This window comes from Nicotiana sylvestris, chromosome 6 (genome assembly GCF_000393655.2).
Source record: "Nicotiana sylvestris chromosome 6, ASM39365v2, whole genome shotgun sequence".
NCBI lineage: Eukaryota > Viridiplantae > Streptophyta > Magnoliopsida > Solanales > Solanaceae > Nicotiana > Nicotiana sylvestris.
In genome coordinates, this window is record NC_091062.1 from 185,925,949 (window position 1) to 185,953,739 (window position 27,791).

Sequence of the window (27,791 nt, forward strand, 5' to 3'; positions counted from 1 at the left end):
TAATGGCTCCACCGCCTAGAGTAAATATCCATCCTGATGTGGATTTATTATCATTAACACTTGTAATCCAACTTGCATCAGAATATCCCTCTAATACATTAGGAAAACCATTATAGCAAATGCCTAAGTGCTTTGTATATTTTAAATATCCAAGTACTCTACTTATTGCTTTCCAATGATCATTACCTGGATTACTGGTAAACCTTGAAAGTTTACAAACAACAAATGCAATGTCGGGTCTAGTGCAATGCATTGCATACATCATACTACCTATCGCACTTGCATACTCCAACTGTGCTACTGCTCTTCCAGTATTTGCAGTTAGCTTAACACTAGAATCATAAGGAGTATTATACCCCTTTATTCCTAAATGACTGAATTTAGTAAGGATTTTATCTATATAATGTGCTTGTGACAAAGTCACTTGCTTGTTATCTCTTTTGACCTTGATTCCCAAAATAGTATCAACTTCATTTAAATCCTTCATTTTAAAAACTGAGGTTAGATACTTCTTGGTCTCGGTAATTCCTTGTAGATTCGTACCAAAAATCAGCATGTCATCGACATATAAACAAATTATTACTCCATATTCTTTTGTAAATTTAGAGTAAATGCACTTGTCTGCATTATTATGTACGAATCCGGTTGATAGTATTACACTATCAAATCTTTCATGCCACTGTTTAGGCGCTTGTTTAAGACCATAAAGAGACTTTATCAATTTACAAACTTTCTTCTCGTTTCCCGGAAGAACAAAACCTTCAGGTTGTTGCATATATATTTCTTCACTAAGGTTCCCATTTAAAAAGGCTGTTTTAACATCCATTTGATGTACGTAAAGATCATAGATAGAGGCCAAGGATAAAAGGACTCTAATGGATGTTATTCTTGCAACAGGAGCATATGTATCAAAATAGTCTATGCCTTCCTTTTGAGTGAAACCTTTTGCAACTAATCTTGCTTTGAAGGTTTGGACAGAACCATCTGTATTGTACTTTCTCCTAAAGACCCACTTACAACCTATAGGTTTTGATCCAAGAGGAAGATCAACCAAAACCCAAGTGTTGTTGGATATAATTGAGTCCATTTCATCATTAATGGCCTCTTTCCAAAAGGCAGCGTCTCTAGAAGACATTGCTTCTTGAAACGTCTTTGGGTCTTCTTCAACATTTAATACAATAGGAATTTGATTACAAACGTTTGTCCTATCTCCTTCAACAAGAAATACTATAGATTGTGAAGAAATAAAATCAGAACCAAGATGTTTTTCTTTTCTTATTCTTTGACTTTTCCTTGGTTATATTTGCATATCATCACTTCTTTCCTTAGTTTTAATAATTTCAGAAAGCGACAATTTATTAGCATCGATACGTTTTCCATTTATTTCAGTCATTTCATCAACATTGTCATTTATAAATCTATTTTCAATAAATTCAACATGTATAGATTCTATAATGACATTAGATTCTAGATCTAGCAGTCTATAAGCTTTGGAGTGTTGTGCATATCCTACAAAAATACTTTTAATTCCTCTAGGACCCAATTTTGTTCTTTGATGGTCAGGTACTCTATAATAGGATATACACCCCCACACTTTAAAATAATTTAAATTTGGTTTTCTACCATTCCAAAGCTCATAAGGCGAAATATGCATACTCTTTGAAGGCACTCTATTTAAAATATAACATGCAGTTAGTAGTGCTTCACCCCATAAATTATGTGGCAAATGTGCATTAAGTAACATAGCATTAACCATATCCACCAAAGTTCTATTTTTTCTTTCCGCTAACCCATTTTGTTGAGGAGTATAAGGGGCACTCATTTGATGTATTAGGCCATGCTCTTCACAGAACTTATTAAATTCGTTAGGAAAATATTCTCCGCCTCTATCACTTCGAATAATTTTAATTTTCCTACTCCTTTGATTTTCCACAACAGACTTGTATTCTTTAAACTTTTGAAAAGCTTCGTCCTTAGTTCTAAGTAGGTAAACATATGTAAATCTAGAGAAGTCGTCTATAAAAGTAATAAAATATCTTTTGCCTCCTCTAGTTAATTCTCCATTTAATTCACACAAGTCTGAATGTATTAAATCTAATAGTTCTGTGGATCTTTCAACTTTACGAAATGGTTTCTTTGTCATCTTTGCTTGTATGCAAATTTCACATTTTATATGTTGAGTTTTACATGAGATATAACCATTTTTGGACATATAATTCAAGGAGCCAAAATTTAAATGTCCTAGTCTAGCATGCCATAAACAAGAATCAGACTCAACGATGTAAGCAGAAACATAATTTATTTCATTGATACTCAATTTGACCATGCCGTTACAATTATAGCCTTTTCCAACAAAAACACCATTCTTAGACACTATTACATGATCAGACTCAATAACTATCTTGAAGCCTTTCTTTGATAGCAAAGCAGCGGACATTAAGTTTTTCTTCATATCAGGAACATGATACACATTCAGTAATGTCAACTTCTGGCCAGATGTGACGTTAATCTCAATACTTCCTTTTCCAGCAACATCTGCCGTAACATGGTTTCCCATCAAGACTTGTTCAGAATCCTGCACTTCTGCATATGTCTTGAACATCTTCTTGTCAAAACAGACATGAATAGTAGCACCCGAATCTAGCTACCAATATTGAGTATTTGTAGCAGCGGTAGCCACATTCAACTCTGTGACCATACCAATTTGCATTGCGGAAACCATGACAACAGTCCTTGGGCAGAATTTTCCACTAAGTTTGACTTTTCAAAATTTCCAGATTCTTTAATCTTTCCAGACTTTTCGGTTTTGCCTACATTGAAATTTATTCCTGCCTTTCTATATCTGCAGTCCCGAATCATATGGCCTTTCTTTCCACAATGATGACAACTAAAGTTCTTTTTCTTTTTAAAAGAAAACTTTTTGAAAACTTTCAGATGTTTGTTCCCACTTTCTGAATCATTTTGACTGACAAAATTGACTGCAGAACTCGAAGGCTGACTAATAGCATCACGAGCACGAGTCTCACTTTAAATTTAAATGTGAGTACGAAATTGTTCCACAGTCATTTTATCCATAGAATGTAGGATTTTCTTTCTATAGTCATTCCAAGAGGAAGGCAATTTCAAAAGAATAGCACCTATTTGAAGTGCATCAGGAATTTTAACTTCAAGATCACTTAGTTTTGATACTAAGATTTGCAGTTCATGAATCTGATCCATTATAGGCCTAGTATCAAATATTTTAAATTCAAAGTACTGCAGAGCCAGGAATTTGTCAATACCTCATTTTTCATTCTAGTATGCAGTTTGTAGAGCAGTCCAAATCTCTCTTGGCGACTTCAGATTGCAGTAAAGATCATAGAGTCGATCTGTCAAAGTATTTAGAATATGGCCGCGACACAACAGTTCATCATGTTCTCGTTTCTTCCTTTCTTCCTTGACTACGTCAGAATCTTCTGCTGTGGGCTCAGGCATCAGAGGCAAGGCAAAATCAAGAACATAGTAGATATTGAGAGCGGACAACAAGAATATCATCTTGTCTCTCCAACGGGTAAAGTTCGTTCCATCAAAGCGATCAAGTTTGATGAACTTCGGATTCTCAACAACAGACATCAATTTCTCCATAGCAGAATAACTCTTTAAGATTGTTAAAAAAAATAAATCAAAATTGGCTTTGAGGCGTGAAAATCGACTGTCCTTAAAGAGTTATCGCCTGTATACTAATTTAGGGAAAATACAAAACGATTCTCTTTAGGATACAACAAAGCCTGCAGTAACACTTGTGATTTTCTATATCCACTTCGTTGGAATTTTTGTGTATTTATAGGCAACCAATAGACCCTTTCAGAAAAGATGTCTTGTTTCACAAACAGACACGACTATTTATTCGAATTTTGAATTTAAAATTCAAATAAATAATTAACTCTAGGATCTCGTGCCTGTTGAGTCAGTCTCGTGCCTGTTGAGACAATCTTGTACCTGTTGAGACAATCTCGTGCCTGTTTTGTGCTATTTCATAATGATCAGTTCCGAGGCTAACAGGCACAGTACGAGTAAGGTCGGTCCCGGGAGTGTTTCACATGATAAGCACGAAACTTCTTTCTTCCGATGTGGGAAGAATCCAACTTCCAACTTGCCAATAACAAACTATCTTACAAACAATAGGTGTTTACAAAGAATTATTTAACATGCCAGCTGAAGAGAAATCAAGCTACTACTTTGTTGATCCAAATAGCAAATGCAGACTCTGTACAAACACTTGTAACTATTCCATTGAAGATAAACATTACTGTGGAGAGATGACTTAACTCATAATTGTCATCCTCTAGAAGATTATTTGCCTTTCTGGCTCAAAAAACCAACTCGTTATCGGTACTTTCTTCTTTATTCTTCCTTTTTTCCCCAGAAAAAGGTCAAATTTATTTTTCTACCTTCGACTATGTTTTAAATTAGTTGTCGTTATACTTTCTTGCCATTGATACCATTATCGTTAGCAAATTGTCTCGTGTTATCTCTTGACCCTAAAGAGTTACAACGCGGCCTGAAGAGTTACCTTTCTACCCTGAAACTTAAAGTGAAAAATGAAGCGGCTAAATATGGAATTTTTCCCGAAGTATTTTGATACACTACATCCACACAAGATTTTAATCTCGTCCAAATTAAAGCTCTCCAGTTCACGGCTAAACTCCATTGTTTTAAGCATAAATACGAGATGATTTGCTAACAGTTAAAGTATCAATAACTGGAAAGTATAAACAAAGTTGAAAGAAAGAAGGATAAATTTGACTCTTTTTGGTCATATATATTTATGTGATTGTAGTGGGTTGAGATGTTACTTTTTCCATTCAATTTAATTTGTTTCCTTAATACTAATGTTAGAGAGGTATATTGGGAATGTAAACAAAATACATTTAGCTAAGTCAGTCCTAGTTAGTTAGTAAAAAAGGACACTTGACTAGTGTGTCCAGCTGTCATTCTCTTTTGCTCCGTATAAAAGGAAGGTTTACTTCCTTCTCTATAATGAAGTGAAAAATACAGAAAATGCTCTCTAGAATCTTCCGCCATTCCATTTCCTTTCAATAGCATTAGCTCATAACTGATTTGCTACTACTTTTTACATGGTATCAGAGCAGCGTTCGTGAGGACCGGAGCTCCGACGTGAAGACCTATTCTCGCCAGAAAGTTCATCTCTAGAGAATCGGAGAAATCGACAAACAAGGAGTCTCAATTGTTAAGTATAATGGCAGAAAATGAAGTGACGATGCTCGATCACAATCATCCATTGTTTCTCCATCCCGGAGATGCACCAAGTTTTGTTTTTGATTCCCATAAAACTCACCGGCCCTGAAAATTATGCCTTAAGGAGTAGAGCTATGAAATTAGCTCTACGAGGAAAAGAAAAATTAGGGTTTGTGAATGAAAATTGTCCAAAAAGTAGATATAGAGGAGAATTAGCTGAACAATGGGAGAAATGTAATGCTATAGTGCTGTCATGGATAGGAAGTACAGTAGCGAGTGAATTAATGCCTAGCATAATGTTTGCTTCGGATGCGAAGAAAATATGGAGTGATTTCCATGAAAGGTTCGATAGATCGAATCTAACAAGAATCTATCATTTGTCGACAGAGATCGCGACAATGAGACAGGGTACAGACTCAGTCACTACTTACTTCTCAAAAATGAAAGATTTCTGGGACGAGCTGGATATTTTAGCTCCATTGTCAAACTCTGACTGTGTGGAGGCAAGACCTTCTATTGAACACTTGAAATCCCAACGCCTACTGCAATTTTTGATGGGATTGAATGAGAGCTATAACAACATTAGAAGCAATATATTGGCAAGGAGACCTATTGTTACAGTAAATGAGGCGTATGCCATTGTTACACAAGAGAAAAGTCAAAGAACCTTGGGTGTAGTTGAAAACAAAGAGCCATTGGATCTATTGGCAGGGAAGGCTCAAATGGGTAGACCTAAAACTCCAGGACTAGTGTGTGAACACTGTGGATATAAGGGACATCTAAAAGAAAATTGCTACAAGATTGTTGACTATCTGCCAGATTTCAAAAGCAAGAAGAAGTCAGGGCAACAAGGTGGAATGTGGAATAATAACAACAACTTCAACCAAGGTCAGTTCAGAGGAACAAATCCGAACAATACTGGATTCAGGTCCTATTCTAACAACACAGCAGATGAGAGGCAAGTTCAAGGGCACTTCTTCACAGAAGAAGAATATTCACAACTGATGGAATTGCTGAATAAGTCTTCACAAGAAGGATGCAGTAGCATCATGGCGGGTACTGTTTCATTACTATCCAATACATAATATAGTTGTGAATGGATAGTAGATTCAGGTGTCTCACACCATATTACACCTTGCATAGAGTTATTACAAGAACTCAGACATATAGATAAATAGCAGAACAATAAAGTGAAAGTGCCAACTGGAGGAAAATCACGCATAGCTAATACATGGAGCACAAAGATACTAGGAAATTACAAGATCACTAATGTGTTACATGTGCCACACTTTAAGTTTAACTTGTTGTCAGTGTCGAAATTAACTATTGAACTTTCATGTTCAGTTGCATTCTTCCCTAGCTTCTGTGTGTTTTCAACACTTGATAGTGGGAAGGTAATGGGGATTTGTAGAGAAAACAATGGCCTCTATATTTTGAAGAGAGGAATGGAATCACCACTTGGAGTAGCAGTAACAAAAAATGAAGACATGGCAACTTTGTGGCACTTGAGATTGGGATATCCCTCAGTAGGAGCAATGAAGCATATTCCCTTGCTGAAGGACAAAGTAATTGACAAGATACAAGAGGAGTGTATGATGTGCCCTATGGCTAAGCAGAGCAGATTAAAGTTCCCTAATAGTGAACATAAATCTAGTTGTATCTTCTAGTTAGTACATGTAGATGTTTGGGGACCCTATAAGAGCGCCACTTATGATATAAAGCAATATTTTGTTACTGTTGTAGATGACTATAGTAGATTTACATGGGTATGTTTGATACAATCAAAATGCGAAGTTGTGGTTTTATTGAAAAATTTCTTTACTATGATAAAAACTCAATTTGTAACTGTTGTGAAACAACTTAGATCAGATAATGAGACAAAATTTTTCAATTCACAATGCAATGATTTGTTTACTTCAAATGGGATAGTTCATCAGAGTAGTTGCCCATACACACCACAATAAAATGGTGTGGTTGAGAGGAAGCACAACCATATACTGGAAGTGGCTAGATCTCTGAAGTTACAGAGCTCAGTTCCAGTAATTGTTTGGGGAGAATGTGTTAAAACTACAATTATCTTATCAATAGATTACCTGCTGCAGTTCTAGATGGGAAAACACCCTATGAGCTATTATATGGAGAAATACCTAAATTGGAATATCTAAGGGTGTTTGGATATTTGAGCTATGCTGGTAATTTGCCCAGAGGTGACAAATTAGATGCAAGAGCAAGGAGAGCAGTGTTGCTGGGGTATTCTGATACTCAGAAGGGCTACAAATTGTGCGATCTTGACACAAGGACATTCTTCATGAGCAGAGATGTCAGCTTCAGGGAATCAACTTTTCCTTTCAAAATGGGTAAGGCATGTGATGATGAGTTGTTATTTGTCCCTATAACAGATACTGCTGGAAAGACTTTACAACCTGAACCACCAAGTACAACAAATCCCTCAAATACCACAGATCCCTCAATAGAAACACACACACACCTCACACTGGAAATACACATCCTGAGCTGCAAGTGCCTACACATCCTACAGAAGTTGCAGAACCTGTGGAGGACACACTAGGAACCCATGCTGATTCTGCAGATGAAACTTCACCAATGTAGGAATCAAATGTGATGGATCAATCTACAAACAATGGCAGGTAGAAGAGAGTGACTAGACCTCCAATTTGGCTCAAGGACTATGTGACCACAAGTAAACCCACTAGACAGTGTTCATATCCAGTATCTCACTATGTGGATTACAGCAGGTTGTCACCAGCATATCAACAATATCTAAAGCCTAATTGGAACCAAAGAACTTCACTAAAGCATCTCAAGATCACAACTGGATAATAGCAATGAAGGAAGAGATAGCAGCCCTAGAGCAAAACCACACTTGGGAACTAGTAAATCTGCTAAAAGGGAAGCAAGCTATTGGATCCAAGTGGGTATACAAGATAAAGCATAAACCAAATGGGGACATAGACAAATACAAAGCAAGACATATAACTAAGGGGCACAATCAAAAGGAGGGACTAGACTACCATGAGACTTTGTCACCAGTGGAAAAAATGGTCAATATGAGGACTATTATTAATGTGGCAGCATGCAAGGACTGGGAATTACATCAACAATAATGCATTCTTGCAAGGGGATTTATTTGAAGAAGTTTACATGGAAGTTCCTCAAAGCTTCTAAAAACAGGGGGAGTATAAAGTGTGTAAGTTAATCAAGTCCCTATATGGGTTAAAACAAGCTTCGAGACAATGGAACATAAAGCTTAGTGATGCACTTCTAGCAGCAGGCTACAAACAGAGTTCCTATGATCACTCCTTCTTCACCAAACGAGCAGGAGAAGAAATAGCCATCTTCTTGGTGTATGTGGATAATCTCCTAATCATTGGAAGCAGTAAGGAATTGATACATGAAGCTAACAGAACTTTACATAACAACTTTAAGGTAAAGGACCTAAGAGAGTTGAGATATTTTCCGGGAATTGAAGTGATGAGGTCCAAAGATGGCATACTACTCAATCAAAGGAAGTATGCACTTGGACTAATATCTGATCTAGGACTCAGTGGAGCTAGGCCTGTAACCACACCATAGAAGTCAATGTGAAGCTCACAATAATAGACTATGATGAATGTGTTGGACGTGTCAATGATCCTGCACTTGAAGACATAATAGCTTATCAGAAGTTGATTGGGAGGCTATTGTACCTCACCATTACCAGGCCTGACATCAGTTTTGGAGTGCAAGTTCTGAGTCGGTTCATGCAAGGACCAAATATTTCACACTGGATTGCAACATTGAAGCTAGTGAAGTACATAAAGAATGCACCTGGACAAGGACTGCTACTTATAAGGGATCCTAAAGCTGAGTTGACAGTCTTTTGTGATTCAGACTGGGTAGCATGCCCAAACACTAGAAGGTCAGTGACAGGGTTCGTGGTGAAGCTCGGGGAGTCCTTGATTTCTTGGAAATCAAAGAAGTAGCAAATAGTAAGCGAAAGTTCAGCAGAAGCTGAATACAGAAACATGAGAGCAGTAATCTCAGAAGTAATTTGGCTAGAAGGATTACTGGCAGAGTTGAGTATGCCAATTTCCAGACCTGTGCAGCTCTTTTGTGACAACAAAGCAGCAATTCAAATTGCTTCTAATCCAATCTACCATGAAAAAACCAAGCATATGGAGATAGACTGCCATTTCATTAGAGAAAAGATTAAAAAGGGGTTGATACAAACTCAACATGTGAGTACCAATGATCAGCTAGCAGACATACTGACAAAGGCCTTAGGAACTATGCACCATCAATACCTATTGTCCAAGCTTGGAGTGTTCAATGTCTTTCATCCTCCAGCTTGAGGGGGTGTATTGGAAATGTAAACAAAATACATTTAGCTAAGTCAGTCCTAGTTAGTTAGTAAAAAGGATACATGACTAGTGTGTCCAGCTGTCATTCTCTTTTGCTCAGTATAAAAGGAAGGTTTACTTCCTTCTTTGTAATGAAGTGAAAAATACAGAAAATGCTCTCTAGAATCTTCCGCCATTCCATTTCCTTTCAATAGTATTAGCTCATAACTGATTTGCTGCTACTTTTGACAAGGTGATTAGCGCGTATTCAGTTGAAACAAAGCAGCTGATCACAAAGATATCTGATCTGATTAGTGAAGGTTTATATTGGGTAAAAAGGGGTATTTTGATGGTGTATTAAGCCCTGTGAACTATTTTCCTCCATGCCCAAACCCAAATTTGGCACTAGGAATGCATAGCCACTGTGACCCAAACTTGTTCAGAATTCTAGATCAAGGTAATGTATATGCCCTTCAAGTCTTCAAGGATGGAAAATGGGTTTGTGTTGAACCTCTTCCTAATGCTTTCGTGGTCCGTATTGGCTGCCAATTACAGGCATTCCCTTAACAATGAACTCTCAGAAATTCGGAAAAAGATTTAAGTTATATACACAATAAAGAATTTTTATACTTAGTGTAAGCTAACTCGTTATAACAGGTTATTATTCTATTTTCATGTTACTCTCAAACTTACTATAAAAAAGTTAATATACATTGTCAGTACGTATACAGAACTTAAACTAAAAAGGTAATTATAAGCTAGTAATTGTTTGTCCATTAGTTACCTAAAAATAAGATATGTTATCTATTACTACATGTTAAAATACTACTAATAGTGTAAAGATCATTTATGCCATCGGTTTAAAGTAGTTAAATCATTATCCTCGTTGAATAGAAGTATTGATTTCCCTTCATATTTTGTTATATGTTGCGGATTATCAGTAACAATCAGCTAAAAAGTGTCATTCTCGAGTTTCTAGTGGTACAAAGCTTACCAGCATAAGGAGTTCTTGAACATCTACACATCAAATAATGGCAATTTTGAAGCTCTACTTCAGTTTTTCAAGCTCTAAGCTTACTGGAATTTTTGTATTATAATAAATAGTACACAAGGCTGACTTGTATGTGATTATATTGTGTGTAATAAAATAATTCGAACAATTATATCTAGACAAGTTGTCTTGTGCTATATGTAAACATAAACTTTAATTGCATACGAGGATCTTAAAAATGATAATCTTACACAAAATCGTTACAAAAAACATACCTGAATAGTAAGGCATCATCGTGAAGCGGAAGCGTTAATTCAAAATTGGTTTCTCGCCCCTTGCCCTAGCTTTCGTTATCGCCGACTTTAGTAATGGAAGAGAGAAAATAAAATACGGTAACCCTAATGGGTGGGGAGAGGACCAATTTATAAAGATTCTCATTTAATCCGGTACATCCATCAAGTAACTGATCGAACGGATGAGATTTTCTCATTAATTAAATATTAATTATGGGCCTTAAACCTATTAGGCCACATACACTTAGGAAAAAATAACTTACATTCTCCCACTTTTACCAATAATCACATAATATTAATATCTAATATAGGAACATTAGTTGCGCATAAACAAATCTCTTCTATAATGTCCATCATAAATACCATAATACGATAAACTATTAATGTGAGTTATGGCGGTTATATATAATTTGTCTACATACTCCCTTCCATATACTACAATATTAGCAACTCATCGTATCAGGTCCATAAGCTATAAAATATTATGGTCCACAATAATGTCTCATTGAGACTTATCCTGTAACGTCTCAAAACAATAATGTGTACACCATTATGAGAAACAGAAAATCACTAATGTATATCAAAAACATATAAATGAGCTCAGAGTGTCACGACCCGGATTTCTTAACCTCGGTGGTCGTGATGTTGCCTACTAATGGGAGCTAGGCAAGCCAAACCTTAACTACTTGCTACGCTTCCATAATGCTTCATTTTAACAAACACAAGGTGATAACATGATAACAACGTAACTTTAAATAATTAAGCGGAAGTCAACAATTAAATATCTTAAGTCTACGTCTATTACAACTTTTAAAACCTCAAATACTCAAAACCTGGTGTCACAGACTATCTAAGATTTCTACATACAAGGTCTGAAGAAATAACAGTATGCTGTTTCTGAATAAAAGAAAATGAAACAAGAAGTAGAGATAGAGGGAGACGTCAGGGCCTACAGACGTCTGCAGTCTACTTTGGGTCTCCGGGTGGACTGAAGGAAGCACTCCAACTACTGTCTGAAAGCTGCTCCTAGATCTCCATACAGTGCAGAGTGTAGTATCAGCACAACCGACCCCATGTGCTGGTAAGTGTCTAGCCTAACCTCGGCGAAGTAGTGACGAGGCTAGGACCAGACTACCAAATAAACATGTGCAGTTCAAATGTATATACAACGGAAAAGAAATACAAAAATTAACCAGTCAATGTGGGAGGGGGGAAACATGTTGTGGGGAGATAACAGTTCCGAATAGAAAGCATCAAGTAAGGAAAGAAACAACATAACTCGAATATCAACAAAGAATCAGAAATCAACAATTTGCACGGCATCACCCTTCATGCTTTTACTCCCGTCCTCTCCAAAGCAATTTTATAATAAAAGTGTGCACGACATCACCCTTCGTGCTTTTACTTTCGTCCTCACCAAATCAATCATATAATAAAGATGTGCACGACACCACCCTTCGTGCTTTTACTCCTTTTCCTCACCATATAATCAATGAAAATCGGTATGGAATGGTACATCGTATGGCACGACATCACTCCTCGCGCTTTACACTCTTTCCTTACAATAGCAAACAATGCACGACATCACCCTTCGTGCTTTAATACTCTTCCTCACCCAAATAACAATCACAAGCAAAGGGTCAAGGGAATAAACAAAATAGTAATAGAGATCCCGGCAAGGGAACAACAGTTAAACAATTAAATCCCGGCAAGGGAACAACATCAATAATCTCAACATCCCGGCAAGGGAGATAATCAACAAAGCAACAATATCCCAGCAAGGGGACAATTTAATAACTCTTTCTCTTTCTTTCACTTTTATTTCATAACTCACTTTACCACGTGAGCCAATGCTCCAAAGGGTTCAATCATCTCATATACTTTCACAATTCATAATATAACTTGAGCCAATGCTCCTCGATGTTCAAAGGTTAAAATTCTTTCCACAAACTTTCCACAACAATTAGAAATCATCACCAAGGCATGAAAGATACAACAAAATCAAGATCTTCAAAATTTAAAGACTCACGGTCATGCTAGACACCAATGTATAGAAACTTGTCACCATGCCTATACGTCGTACTCAACAATTATCATGTAGCAAATAAGACTCAACTCCTAATCCCTCAAGCTAAGGTTAGACCAAACACTTACCTCGATGCCACGAACACAACTCAAGGTTCAATTATAGCTTTACCCCTTGATTCCACCGCCAATTCGCTCGTATCTAGTCATAATTTACTTAATTACATCAATAAACACTAAATGAATCAATTTGAATGCATGAAAATGAGTTTTCCAAAGTTTTACCCAAAAAGTCAAAATCGCCCCCGGGCCCACGTCGTCAAAACCAGAGGTTCGAACCAAAACTCGATTACCCATTCCCCCAGGAACTCAAATATATAATTTTTTTTGAAATCAGACCTTAAATCGAGGTCCAAATCCCCAATTTTTGAAAAATCTAGGTTCTACCCAAAACACCCAATTTCCCCCATGAAAATCATTGATTTGAAGTTGAAATCATGTTAAAAGATGTTAATGATTGAAGAAAACTAGTTAAAAATGACTTACAGTTGATTTGGAGAAGAAAGGTTGTTTGAAAAATCGTTTCTTATATTTTTGGGGTTTTGAAAAATGAAAAATAACTGAAAATCTCGTCTCTTTATGCCCCTCTCAGACCCCCTGTGCGGACCGCACAAAATGGACTGCGGTCGCACAGGCCTTCCTGAGGGTACTGCGGTCCAGTGCCCTGTGCGGATCGCACGAAATGGACTATGGCCGCACAAGCCTCCACCGCGCACCGCACAAAGCAGACCGCGGACCGCACTGGCCCCCTTCCGCGGTCGCACACGCTTTTGTGCAGACCGCACTGGCGGGTTCAGAGACCAGCAACTTCTCTGAACCTGCCACAACTGTGTTTTTAGGCCTAAAGCATCCTGAAACCTACCCGAAACTCACCCGAGCCCTCGGTGTTCCAAACCAAGCGCACACCAAACCTCAAAAACATCCTACAACTTATTTGTGTAATCAAATCATCAAAATAACATCATGAACATCAAATTAAATCTCGAGATCAATGAAATCTTCTTAAAACTTCTTTAAACATCAACTTTGAGATTTAAGTCCGAATCACGTCATATGACATCCTTTTTTCATAAAATTTCACAGAAATATCTTAAATCATATATAAGACCTGTACCGGGCACCGGAACCAAAATACGGGCCCGATACTAACATGTTCTAATCAAATTTTATTTCAAATTTCCTTAAACAATTTCAGAAAATAATTTTCTTTGAAAATTCATATCTCGGGCGCGAGACCTCAGAATTTGATTCCGAGCATACGCCCAAGTCCCATATTTTCCTATGGACCCTCCGGGACCGTTAAATCACGGGTCCGGGTCTATTTACCCAAAACGTTGACTGACGTCAAATTTACTCATTTTATAACCAAATTTTTATCATTTTTCACAGATTTTCATATTTAAGCTTTTCGGCTACGCGCCCAAACTGCGCACGCAAATCAAGGTGACTTTAAATGAGGTTTTCAAGGCCTTGGGGATAACGGCCTCTAAAACAAGGTGACTCTACCTCTAAAACAACCGTTCGTCCTCGAACGGACAGAAGAAGGGAGTACCTGAGTCAGGGAAAAGATGGGGATAACGGCTCCACATATCAGCCTCGGACGATGCCTCAAGAGGCTGACCTCTCCACTGAACACGAACAAAATAAAAACTCTTCGATCTCAACTGACGAACCTGCTAGTCTAGAATATCTACCGACTCCTCCTCATAAGACAAGTCCTTGTTCAACTGGACAGTGCTGAAATCTAACACGTGGGATGGATTGCCGTGATATTTCCGAAGCATGGACATATGAAACACTGGATGCATGGTTGATAATCTCGGCAGCAATGCAAGTCTATAAGCCACCTCTCCCACTCGATCAAGAATCTCAAACGGACCAATGAACCTAGGTCTAAGCTTGCCCTTCTTCCCAAATCTCATCACGCCCTTCATAGGCAACACTCGGAGCAACACCCGCTCACCGACCATAAAGGCCACATCTCGAACCTTGCGGTCTGTATAACTCTTTTGCTGGACTGAGCTGTACGAAGCCTATCCTGAATAATCCTGACCTTGTCCAAGGCCTCCTGAACCAGATCCGTACCCAACAACCGAGCCTCTCCTAGCTCAAACCATCCAACCGAAGATTGACACCATCTACCATATAAAACCTCATAAGGAGCCATCTGAATACTCGACTGGTAGCTGTTGTTGTAGGAAAACTCTGCTAAAGGCAAAAACTGATCCCATGAGCCTCCAAAGTCGATGCCACAGGCTCGAAGCATATCCTCCAAAATCTGAATAGTCCGCTCGGACTGCCCGTCTGTTTGAGGATGAAATGCTGTACTCAACTAAACCTGGGTACCCAACTCTCGCTGAACTGCTCTCCAGAAACGCAAGGTAAACTGCGTACCTCGGTCCGAAATGATATATACAGGCACACCATAAAGACAAACAATCTCCCGAATATAGATCTCAGCTAACTCTTGGATGAATAGGAGACTACCAGAGGAATGAAATGCGCTGACTTGGTCAGCCCATCAACAATGACCCATACTGCGTCGAACTTCCTCCGAGTCTGCGGGAGTCCAACAATGAAATCCGTAGTGATCCACTCCCACTTCCACTCGGGAAGCTCAATCCTCTGAATAAACCAGCAGGCCTCTGATGCTCGTACTTAACCTGCTGACAATTCAAACACCGAGCTACATATGCAATGATATCCTTCTTCATTCTCCGCCACCAATAATGCTGCCACAAATCGTGATACATCTTTGCGGCACTCGGATGAATAGAGTACCGGGAGCTATGGGCCTCCTCTAAAATCAACTCTCGGAGCCCATCCACATTAGGCACACAAACTCGACCCTACAATCTCAAAACTCCATCATCATGTAGGGTAACCTGCTTGGCACCTCCGCGCTGCACCGTGTCTCTAAGGATACACAAATGGGGATCATCATACTGCCGATCACTGATACACTCCAATAAAGAAGAACAAGCGATAGTGCAGGACAATACATGACTAGGCCCAGAAATATCCAACCTCACAAACTGATTGGCCAAAGCTTGAACGTCCAAAGCAAGCGGTCTCTCACCGACCGGAATATAAGCAAGACTGCCCATACTGGCTGACTTCCTACTTAACGCATCGGCCACCACATTAGCCTTTCTCGGATGATACACGATAGTGATGTTATAATCTTTCTACAACGCCAACCACCTCCTCTGTCTCAAATTAAACTACTTTTGCTTGAACAAATACTGAAGACTCTTGTGATCCGTGAACACCTCACATGCCATGCCATACAGATAATGCCTCCAAATTTTCAATGCGTGAACAATGGCTGCCAACTCCAAGTCATGAATCAGATAGTTCTTCTCATGAATCTTCAACTGCCGTGAAGCATGGCAATGACCTTGCCATCCTGCATCAACACTGCACCAAGCCCAATACGAGATGTATCACAATAAACTGTATAAGGCCCTGAACTTGTTGGCAAAACCAACACCGGTGCCGTAGTCAGAGCTGTCTTGAGCTTCTGAAAGCTCACCTCACACACGTCTGACCATCTGAACTGGGCACCCTTCTGGGTCAACCTAGTCATCGGAGATGCGATAGATGAGAACCCCTTCACGAACCGACGATAGTAGCCTGCCAATCCCAAGAAACTCCGAATCTCTGTAGCTGATGCTAGTCTAGGCCAGTTCTTGACCGCCTCAATCTCCTTCGGATCAACCTGAATACCCTCTGCTGATACAACATGACCCAGAAATGCAACTGAACTCAACCAGAACTCACACTTTGAGAACTTAGAATATAAAAGACTACCCCTCTAGGTCTGAAGAACCACTCTAAGATGCTGCTTGTGCTCCTCCCGGTTGCGGGAATATATCAAAATATCATCAATGAAGACTATCACGAACGAGTCCAAATAAGGCCTGAACACTTGGTTCATCAAATCCATAAAAGTTGCTGGGGCATTGGTCAACCCAAATGACATGACCAGAAACTCATAATGCCCGTACCGAGTGCGGAAAGCTGTCTTAGGGATATCGAATGCCCTAATCCTCAACTGATGGTAGCCAGATCTCAAATCAATCTTTGAAAACACCTTGGCACCCTGAAGCTGATCAAACAAATCATCGATCCTCGGCAATGGATACTTATTCATGATTGTAACCTTGTTCAATTGCTGGTAATCAATACACATTCTCATCGATCCGCCCTTCTTCTTAACAAACAACACTGGCGCACCCCAAGGCGAAACACTGGGTCTAATGAAACCCTTCTCAAGCAAGTCTTGAAACTATTCCTTCAACTCTTTCAACTCCGGCGGAGCCATACGATATGGCAGGATAGAAATGGGCTGAGTGCTCGGAGCCAAATCAATGCAGAAGTCAATATCCCTGTCGGGTGGTATACCCGGCAGGTCTGAAGGGAACACATCAGAAAACTCTCGAACAACGGGCACAGAATCAATAGAAGGGACCTCAACACTAGAATCACAAACATATGCCAAATAGGCCAAACACCCCTTCTCAACCATATGTCGAGCCTTCACATACGAGATAACACTGCGGGTAGAATGACCAGGAGTCCTTCTCCACTCTAAACGGGGCAAATTTGGTAAGGTTAAGGTCACAGTCTTGGCATGATAGTCCAAGATAGCGTGGTAAGGTGATAACCAGTCCATCCTCAATATAACATCAAAATCGACCATGTCTAGAAGCAACAAATCTACATGAGTCTCAAGACCCCCAATCACCACAATACAAGAATGATGGACTCGATCTTCCATAATAGAATCACCCACCAATGTAGACACATAAACAGGAATACTCAATGAATCACTAGGCATGACCAGATACAGTGCAAAATAAGATGACACATACGAGTAGGTAGACCCTGGATCAAATAACACTGAAGCATCTTTATCAAAAACCAGAATAGTACCTGTAATGACTGTATCTGAAGCCTCAGCCTCGGGCCTGGCTGGAATGGTGTAACATCGGGGCTGGGCCCCACCACCCTGAACTACATCTCTGGGACGACCTGCAGCTGGCTGGCCTCCACCACTGGCGGCCTGAGCTCTACCTCTAGTACCTCTACCTCCACCTCTAGCATCTCTACCCCCACATCTAGCTAGCTGGGCAGGTTGTGGAACACCTGGTGCCTGTTCCATAGCACGAGAACCCTGATGCTAAGAGCTACTCGGTGCTCGAGGGCAAAACCTGGCAATGTGACCCGGATCACCACACGTGTAACAAGCCCTCGGCTGCTGAGACTGTTGGCCCTGACGACCTGAATGACCACCCCGAAAACTCTGAAGTGGCGGTGCACTGATAGGAGCAGGTGGTGTACTGTAGGACTGCTAATCGGGATACTGCATCTGGGGACCACAACCACCTGAAGTACCGTGAGAAACTTGGAGCGCTAACTAAAAGGTCCTAGGAGGATGGCCTCTACCATACGAATCTGGACATCCGAATAAGGTACCACTGAATCGGCTTGAATGACGGGGCCTCTTGTCTGACCCATGACCGCCTTCATGCGATGAAGCATCTCAATTCTACGGGCCACATTGGCCGCCTCCTGAAAAGTAATCTCACTCCCAGCCTCTAGCCATCTGATGACGAATCGGCTAAATAAGACCGTCAATAAACCTACTCACCCTCTCTCTCTCGGTGGGGAGTATGATGAGAGCATGGCGAGCCAAATCGATGAACCTTGTCTCATACTAGGTAACATTCATGGAACCATACTATAAGCGCTCAAACTGCCTCTGATAGGCCTTTCTCTAAGTAACGGGGAGAAACTTCTCCAGGAATAACACTGTAAACTGCTCCCAAGTCAAGGCTGGCGATCCGGCTGGTCTCACTAAGCAATAATCCCTCCACCAAGTCTTGGCGGATCCAGACAAGCGAAATGTAGCAAAATCAATCCCATTGGTCTCAACAATGCCCATGTTCCTGAGAACCTCGTGGCAGCTGTCTAGATAATCCTGGGGATCCTCAGTAGATGCACGCTGGAATTAGAAGAGAAGAGCTTGGTGAACCTATCCAGTCTCCAAAAAGCATCGACGGACATAGCCGCTCCATCACCGGTCAGATCTACCACACCCGACTGTACTGCTCCAACTGGCTGAATTGCTGGAGTTTGAATATGAGGAGCTACCTGCTCCGGAGTATGAGTAGTAGGAGTCTGGGACCCTCCTCCAGCCTGAGAGACGGCTGGTGCTATAGGAAGCAAGCCTGCTCGGGTGACACTCTCCATGAGGCCTACTAGTCGGACCAAGGCGCATTGAAGTACTGAGGTAGCAGTAAACGCCTCTGGGACCTGAGTTGGGCCCACCGGAACTGTTGGAGCCGGAACCTCCTCATCAAAATAAACTTGAGGCTCCGTCACTGGGGCTGCTACTCGGGGCTGAGATCTGCCCCTACCTCGGCCTCTAGCACGGCCTCAGCCTCGCCCTCTGCCCCTCGTGGGAGCTGTTGCTGGGGGCTCAAGCTGCTGAGCGGAGGATGAGGAAGCGCGTGTTCTCGCCATCTGCGAAAGAACAGAGTAGAAGTTCAATTAGCATTGAGAAACAAAACCGCAAGACAAGAAAGAACAAATGTGAAGTTTTTCCTAACTCTGTAGCCTCTAGGGGATAAATACAAACATCTCTGTACCGATCCCTCAGACTCTACTAAGCTTGTGTGTGAACTGTGAGACCCATGAAACCTAGAGCTCTGATACCAACTTGTCACGACCCAGATTTCCCAACCTCGGGGGTCATGATGACGCCTACTAATGGGAGCTAGGCAAGCCGAACCTTAACTACTTGTTACGCTTCCATATTGCTTAATTTTAATAAACACAAGGCGATAACATGATAACAGTGGAACTTTAAATAATTAAGCGGAAGTTAACAATTAAATATCTTACGTCAACGTCCATTACAACTTTTAAAACCTCAAATACCCAAAACCCGGTGTCACAGACTATCTAAGATTTCTACATACAAGGTTTGAAGAAATAACAGTACGTTGTTTCTGAATAAAAGAAAATGAAACAAGAAGTAGAGATAGAGGGAGACACCAGGGCCCGCGAATGCCTATAATCTACCTTGGGTCTCCAGGTGGACTGAAGGAAGCACTCCAACTACAGTCCGAAAGCTGCTCATGGATCTGCACAAAGTGCAGAGTGCAGTATCAGCACAACCGACCCCATGTACTAGTAAGTGTCTAGCCTACCTCGGCAAAGTAGTGACAAGGCTAGGACTAGACTACCAAATAAACCTGTGCAATTCAAATGTATATATAGCGGAAAAGAAATACAAAAAATAACCAGTTAATGTGGGAGGGGGAAACATGTTGTGGGGAGATAAGAGTTCCGAATAGAAAGCATCAAGTAAGGAAAGAAACAACATAACTCGAATATCAATAAAGAATCAGAAATCAACAATTTGCATGGCATCACCCTTCGTGCTTTTACTCTCGTCCTCTCCAAAGCAATTTTATAATAAAAGTGTGCACGACATCACCCTTTTTGCTTTTACTTTCGTCCTCACCAAATCAATAATATAATAAAGATGTGCACGGCATCACCCTTCGTGATTTTACGCTCTTTCCTCACCATATAATCAATGAAAATCGGTACGAAATGGTACATCGTACAACATGGCATCACCCTTCGTGCTTTATACTCTTTCCTCACAATAGCAAACAATGCACGGCATCACTCTTTGTGCTTTAACACTTTTCCTCACCCAAACAACAGTCACAAGCAAAGGGGCAAGGGAATAAACAAAATAGTAATAGAGATCCCGTAAGGGAACAACAGTTAAACAATTAAATCCTGGCAAGGGAACAACATCAATAATCTCAACATCCCGGCAAGGGAGAAAATCGACAAAGCAACAATATCCCGGCAAGAGGATAGTTAAATAACTCTTTCTCTTTCTTTCACTTTTATTTCATAACTCACTTTACCACTTGAGCCAGTGCTCCAAAGGGTTCAATCATCTCATATACTTTCACAATTCATAATATAACTTGAGCCAATGCTCCAAAGGTTTCAATCATCTCATATACTTTCACAATTCATAATATAATTTGAGCCAATGCTCCCCGATGTTCAAAGGTTACAATTCCTTCCACAAACTTTCCACAACAATTAGAAATCATCACCAAGGCATGAAAGACACAACGAAATCAAGATCTTCAAAATTTAAAGACTCACGGTCATGCTAGACATCAACGTATAGATACTCATCACCATGCCTATACGTCGTACTCAATAATTATCACGTAGCAAATAAGACTCAATTCCTAATCCCTCAAGCTAAAGTTAGACCAAACATTTACCTCGATACCACGAACACAACTCAAGGTTCAATTATAGCTTTACCCCTTGATTCCACCGCCAATTCGCTCGTATCTAGTCACAATTTACTTAATTACATCAATAAACGCTAAATAAATCAATTTGAATGCATGAAAATGAGTTTTTCAAAGTTTTACCCAAAAAGTCAAAATCGCCTCCGGGCCCACATGGTCAAAACCAAAGGTTCGAACCAAAACGCGATTACCCATTCCCCCACGAACTCAAATATATAATTTCTTTTGAAATCGGACCTCAAATCGAGGTCCAAATTCCCAATTTTTGAAAAACCTAGGTTCTACCCAAAACACCCAATTTCCCCCATGAAAATCATTGATTTGAAGTTGAAATCATGTTAAAAGATGTTAATAATTGAAGAAAACTTGTTAAAAATGACTTACAATTGATTTGGAGAAGAAAGGTTGTTTGAAAAATCACCTCTTATGTTTTTGGGCTTTTGAAAAATGAAAAATAACTGAAAATCTCGTCTCTTTATACCCCTTTCAGACCCCCTGTGCGGACCGCACAAAATGGATTGCGGCCGCCAAGCCTTCCTGAGGGTACTGCGGTCCAGTGCCCTGTGCGGACTGCATGAAATGGACTGCGGCCACACAGGCCTCCACCGCGCACCGCAATAAGCAGACCGTGGACCGCACTGGCCCCCTTCCGCGGTCGCACACGTTTTTGTGCGGACTGCACTGGCGGGTTCAGAGACCTGCAACTTCTCTGAACCTGCCACAACTGTGTTTTTAGGCCTAAGGCATCCCGGAACCTACCCGAAACTCACCCGAGCCCTCGGGGTTCCAAACCAAGCGCACACCAAACCTCAAAAACATCCAACAGACTTATTCGTGTACTCAAATCATTAAAATAACACAGTGAACATCAAATTAAATCTCGAGATCAATGAAATCTTCTCAAAACTTCTTTAAATATCAACTTTGCGATTTAAGTCCGAATCACGTCATATGACATCCGTTTTTCATAAAATTTCGCATAAACATCTTAACTCATATATAAGACCTGTACCGGGCACCGGAACCAAAATACGGGCCCGATACTAACATGTTCTAATCAAATTTCATTTCAAATTTTCTTAAACAATTTCAGAAAATAATTTTCTTTGAAAATTCATTTCTCGGTCTCGGAACCTCGGAATTTGATTTCGGGCATACGCCCAAGTCCTATATTTTCCTACGGATCCTCCGGGGTCGTCAAATCATGGGTCTGGATCTGTTTATCCAAAACATTGACCGAAGTCAAATTTACTCATTTTATAACCAAATTTTTATCATTTTTCATAAATTTTCATATTTAAGCTTTCTGGCTATGCGTCCGGACTACGCACGCAAATCGAGGCAACTCTAAATGAGGTTTTCAAGGCCTCGGCGATGCATAATTCAATTAAAAGCAAGTGATGACCTTTTGGACACAGAGTGGCAAAACATCATAAATACATCATCCATAAATACAACCAAGACCCATTCTATGTACATGTTCATTAAATATCTTTAGTTGTAAACCTTTCGTTAATGGATCTGCAATCATGAGATCTGTTCTAATATGCTCAAGTGACACTTTTTATTTCTGAACTTCCTCCTTGATGGTAAAGTACTTTAATTCCGTATATTTGGCACCTTTGGAGTACTTATCGTTCTTGGAGAAGAATACTACTGCAGAATTATCACAGTAACTTTTGAGCGGCTTGGTAATGGTGTCGACAACCCCAAATCCTGAAATAAAGTTTTGCAGCCATAATGCATGAATTGTGGCTTCAAAACATGCCACAAATTCTGCTTCCATCGTGGATGTAGCAATGAAAGGCTGTTTGTCACTCTTCCATGATATTGCTCCTTCAGCTAATTGGAACAAATAACCAAATATGGATTTTCTAGTATCAATGCATCCAGCGAAATCTGAATTCGAGTATCCAACAACTTCCAAATGCTTGGATCTCCTATACATGAGCATGTAATCCTTCGTTTCTTTCAGGTACCTCAAAAACCTCTTTGCAGCTTTCCAGTGATCAATTCCTAGATTACTCCGATATCTTCCTAGCATTCCGACCGCAAAACTAGTATCCGGTCTTGTACAGGTCTGAGCCTACATCAGATTACCAACAATTTAAGAGTAAGGAATTGATTCCATTTTCTTTCATTTTACATCATTCTTAGGGCATTGCATGAGACTAAATTTGTCCCCTTTTTGAATTGTAACAACTCCTGCTGAACAATTATTCATATTAAATCTCTTTAGAATTCTTTCGATATAGCCTTTCTAAGACAATCCCAATAATCCTTGTGATCTATCACAGAATATTTCTATTCCTATCACATAGGATGCCTCATCAATAACTTTCATTTCAAAATTCTTAGAGAGAAAATCTGTAGTATCACGCAATATGCCTAAATCATTAACTGCAAGTAGAATATCATCAATATATAGGACTAAAAATATAAACTTGCTCTCACTGATCGTTTGGTATATACAACGATCAATGGTATTTTCCACAAATACAAAAGATGTTATGGCATCATTAAACTTTATATACTATGGTCGTGAGGCTTGTTTAAGTCCATATATTGACTTCTTCAATTTACACACCATTTGACCTTTTCCTTTAGTTTTGAAACCCTCTAGTTGGTCCATATAAACTTTCTCCTAGAGGTCTCCATTAAGAAATGTAGTTTTCACATCTATTTGGTGTAACTCTTAATCACAATGAGCCACCAAAGCCATAATAATTCTTAATGAGTCTTTATTTGAGACCAGTGAAAAGGTCTCTTTATAACCAATGCCTCCTTTATGAGTATAACCCTTGGCAACAAGTCTAGTTTTGTATCGTTCAATATTGCCATTTGAATTGCGTTTGGTCTTAAAGACCTATCTACACCCGATTATTTTTGAACTTTCTGGCAACTCAACAAGATCCCAGACTTTATTATATTCCATGGATTTTAACGTTTCCTTCATGGCATAAATCTATTTGTCAGACTCATTACTTTCTATGGCTTGTGAAAATGAAACCGAATCCTTATTAAGACCAATGTCAAAATCTGACTCTTGCAAATAAACCACGTAATCATCCTAAATAACCGATTTTCTAACTTTTTGAGATTTTCTTAATGGCATTTCTTGTGGTTCATTTGTGTCAGATATTTGTGAGTTAGTTTCTTCATAAAGCATTTCATCCAAATGTTGCTCGGTGTTGTCAAAGTGTTTTTCAACAACTGAAATAATATTTGGTTGTGTGGAAGTAGGTACATTCGTAGGTAATAGAATATTCACCCTCACATCTTTTATATCCACACTTTGCTTTTTAACACTCCCACTAACTCCACCATTCTCAATGAATCTTTCATTATTGGTTTCAACAATTTTCGAACTATGGTTTGGATAGTAAAATACATACCCTTTAGATTTCTCTAGATAACCAATAATGTAACCACTTACTGTTCGAGAATCTAATTTCTTTTCTTGTGGATTATAAACTCTAGCTTCCGCTGGGCAACCCCAAACATACATGTGCCTTAAACTAGGTTTTCTTCCTGTCCACAGTTCAAAATGGGTCTTTAGAACTGCCTTAATAGGAACCGTGTTTAATAAATATACAATGGTTTTAAGAGCATACATCCACAATGATTTGGGTACTGAGGAATTACTCATCATGCTCCTAACTATATCCATAAGTTTTCGATTATGCCTTTCTGTAATGCCATTTTGTTGAGGTGTACCTGACATAGTATACTATGCACATATGCCATGTTCCTCGAGGAACTTTGCAAATGGACCTGGACATTGTCCTGATCATTATATTTTTCATAATATTCACTACCTCTATCTAACCTAATGATTTTCACCTTTCTAGCTAATTGCTTTTCAACCTCATTAACAAATACCTTGAGAGCATCTGTTGCTTGAGATTTTTCTTTCAGCAAATAGATGTATCCATAACGTGAAAAATCGTCGATAAAAGTGATAAATTATTTCTCTCCACCAAAAGATGGAACATCAAAGGGTCTACAAGTATCGGTGTGTATAATTTCAAGAAGTTGGATGCTTCTTGTGGAACCTTTCTTACTATGCTTGGTTTGTTTTCCCTTAATGCAATCCAAACATATAGTAAGATCAGTAAAACTTAGATTCGGAAGAATCTCATTCCTTACTAATCTTTCTAACCTTTCTTTGAATATATGACCCAAACGTCTATGCCACAAGTAAGCAGAACTTTCTTCTAGTGAACTACGTTTAATTCCAACATTATGTTGAACAGTAAGAAGGTATTCAGAAAAACTAATATCGAGTTTCAACTTATATAAACCATCACTAAGAAAACCAAAACCATAAAAAATAGTATTCTTATATAAATTGAAACATCCATTTCCAAACTTTAAATCAATTCAGAAACATCAAGTCATGAAAGAGAAATATAATTCCTAGAAACTGAAAGTATATAAAGAGTATGTAATAGATCAAGGTGACGCCCAGTCTCCATAATCAAACGATAAGTCCATATGCCTTCAATTAGTGCCTTCATACGATTTCCCATGAACATGAAATCCTTATTTGGATTTGTAGTTTAGATTGTAAGGAGCCCCTGTAACGTAGTAGATACATGAGCAGTTGCACCAGAATCAAGCTACCAAGTATTATTAGGAACTTCTATTAAACTTGATTCAAAACATACAAAAGCACTAATTGTACCTTTCTTTTCGAACCAAGCTTTCCGTTTCAGGCAATCTTTCTGATAGTGTCCTTCCTTGTTAAAAAAATCACGTATCTGCCTTATATTCCTTCTTAGCATCCTGTGGAGCTTTAGCAGGTGCTTTCTTCTTCTTGAACTTATTGGCCTTCACTTTAATTCATTTACCAGCTCCTTGACCCATGAGGTTAATTGAATGACTTCCTTGTTTCTTAAGTCTTGATTCCTCCTGAGTAAGCATACTAGACAATTCACAAATATTTCACTTATCCTTAATAGTGTTACAATTAATTTGAAAAGGTCCATACTCAGGAGGTAACAAGTTCAGAATAAACTGAACCAATAAGAAGTCATCCACTTTCATCCTCAAGGTCTAAAGTCTTGCTGCAATGTTAGTCATCTCGATGATATGGTTTTGCATACTACGCAACCTATTGAACTTAATGGTCGTGAGTTCAGCCATTAGTGTACCAGCGAGAGCCTTATCTGCAGAACGAAAACACTCTTCCACAAACTTCAAGTATTCCCTGGAACTTTCTGTTTGTGGAATAGTACTCTTAATGTTGTTGGCAATATGCATTCGCATAAACATAAGGCTTAGCCTGTTAGAGCGTTACCATTCTTTATGAAAAGACTTCTCATCTGCACTGCTCGAATCAGTAATGGCAGCGGGCTTATCATTCAGCAGAGCCAAGTCAAGATCCATCACACCTAAGTGGAACTGGACTTGTTCACGCCATTCAGAGAAGTTCAATTCGTTGAACATAGTAACACACGAAGCAAGCGAATGAAAAGGATAGCTGCAAAATAGATAATACATGCTCACAAATCAATATGGATTCAACAAAACAGTTAAAGCATACGCAATTCTCCTTTGGGTAAGTACTACGACACACTATCAAATTTAAGTCCCATTTAGTCTTTAATAGGTAATTAAATATTTTTAACCAAATATATATGCCATCTTTGGACAGACAATATATATTTGACTAAGAATATTAATTTACCTCATCATAATATCATATTCATTATTCATAAATATAATGGATTCACGTTTGGGTAAATCCTTAAGTTCTAGCAATAGTAAAAATTAATTTATCCACTAATTTTTAAATATAGGTATTTTATTAATTTTATGGATAACCTATAATTTTATGTATGCACATTTTCATAAACAAACTAGTTTGGCTACTTTGGTGACTAACAAACTATATAACATACGTGCACACACAAAATAGAGATCACAAGATTTTATGCATGTGAATACTTTAAACAATCTAGTTTGGTCACTTTGGTGACTAACAAACTATATACACATTAATCACATACATAAAATAAACAATAAATAGTTTCACCAACCTAATAGCCCAAAACATATTACTATACTGCCCAAGAAATAAATAACTAGTTTCAAATCAATATAAGTTCATCTTTTCCTTATGGAACTTGCTTGGTGACTGACTTAAATTTAATGATGGCTAATCCTCCAAAAGATAACCAATATAACACCTTATAATGGCATTATACCAGGATTATCTTCTATAAGATTAAACATTAAAAATGTATGTTACAATTTCTGATTCCTCATTCTCCCAAAGGAAATAGCCGCAATCCCATAAATGGAAAAAAATAAAAGATTTGAGGTTATCACAAACTAGAGCAATATAATGGACCACAAACTGTCCGGCCTTCAGGCCAAAGGAGAGTGACAAAATTTCCTATCTTCCTAATGGATGACTGACCCGCATGATTCTGGCAGCCTTCTACTATTTTTTTTGCCAACAGCTAAGCAC

General features: G+C 39.0%; 1 protein-coding gene across 1 annotated transcript; it reads left to right on the forward strand.

Annotated features, from left to right (window-relative positions):
• The first annotated feature begins 5,372 nt into the window (after window positions 1-5,372).
• On the forward strand, window positions 5,373-7,848 carry LOC138871809 (uncharacterized). Its single transcript, XM_070149714.1, has 4 exons — window positions 5,373-6,294; window positions 6,583-6,828; window positions 7,341-7,673; window positions 7,778-7,848. Exons 1-4 carry the CDS (start codon window positions 5,373-5,375, stop codon window positions 7,846-7,848), a joined length of 1,572 nt encoding a protein of 523 aa, XP_070005815.1.
• Window positions 7,849-27,791: the final 19,943 nt, after the last annotated feature.

Excerpts from the sequence above, each read along its gene's own strand:
- LOC138871809 (XM_070149714.1), top strand. The coding sequence starts at position 5,373 with ATGAAATTAGCTCTACGAGGAAAAGAAAAATTAGGGTTTGTGAATGAA. Across the intron at positions 6,295-6,582 it reads ATGCAGTAGCATCATGGCGG|TTGCATTCTTCCCTAGCTTC; the intron begins GTACTGTTTCAT and ends TTTCATGTTCAG. Across the intron at positions 6,829-7,340 it reads TGACAAGATACAAGAGGAGT|TTCTAGATGGGAAAACACCC; the intron begins GTATGATGTGCC and ends TACCTGCTGCAG.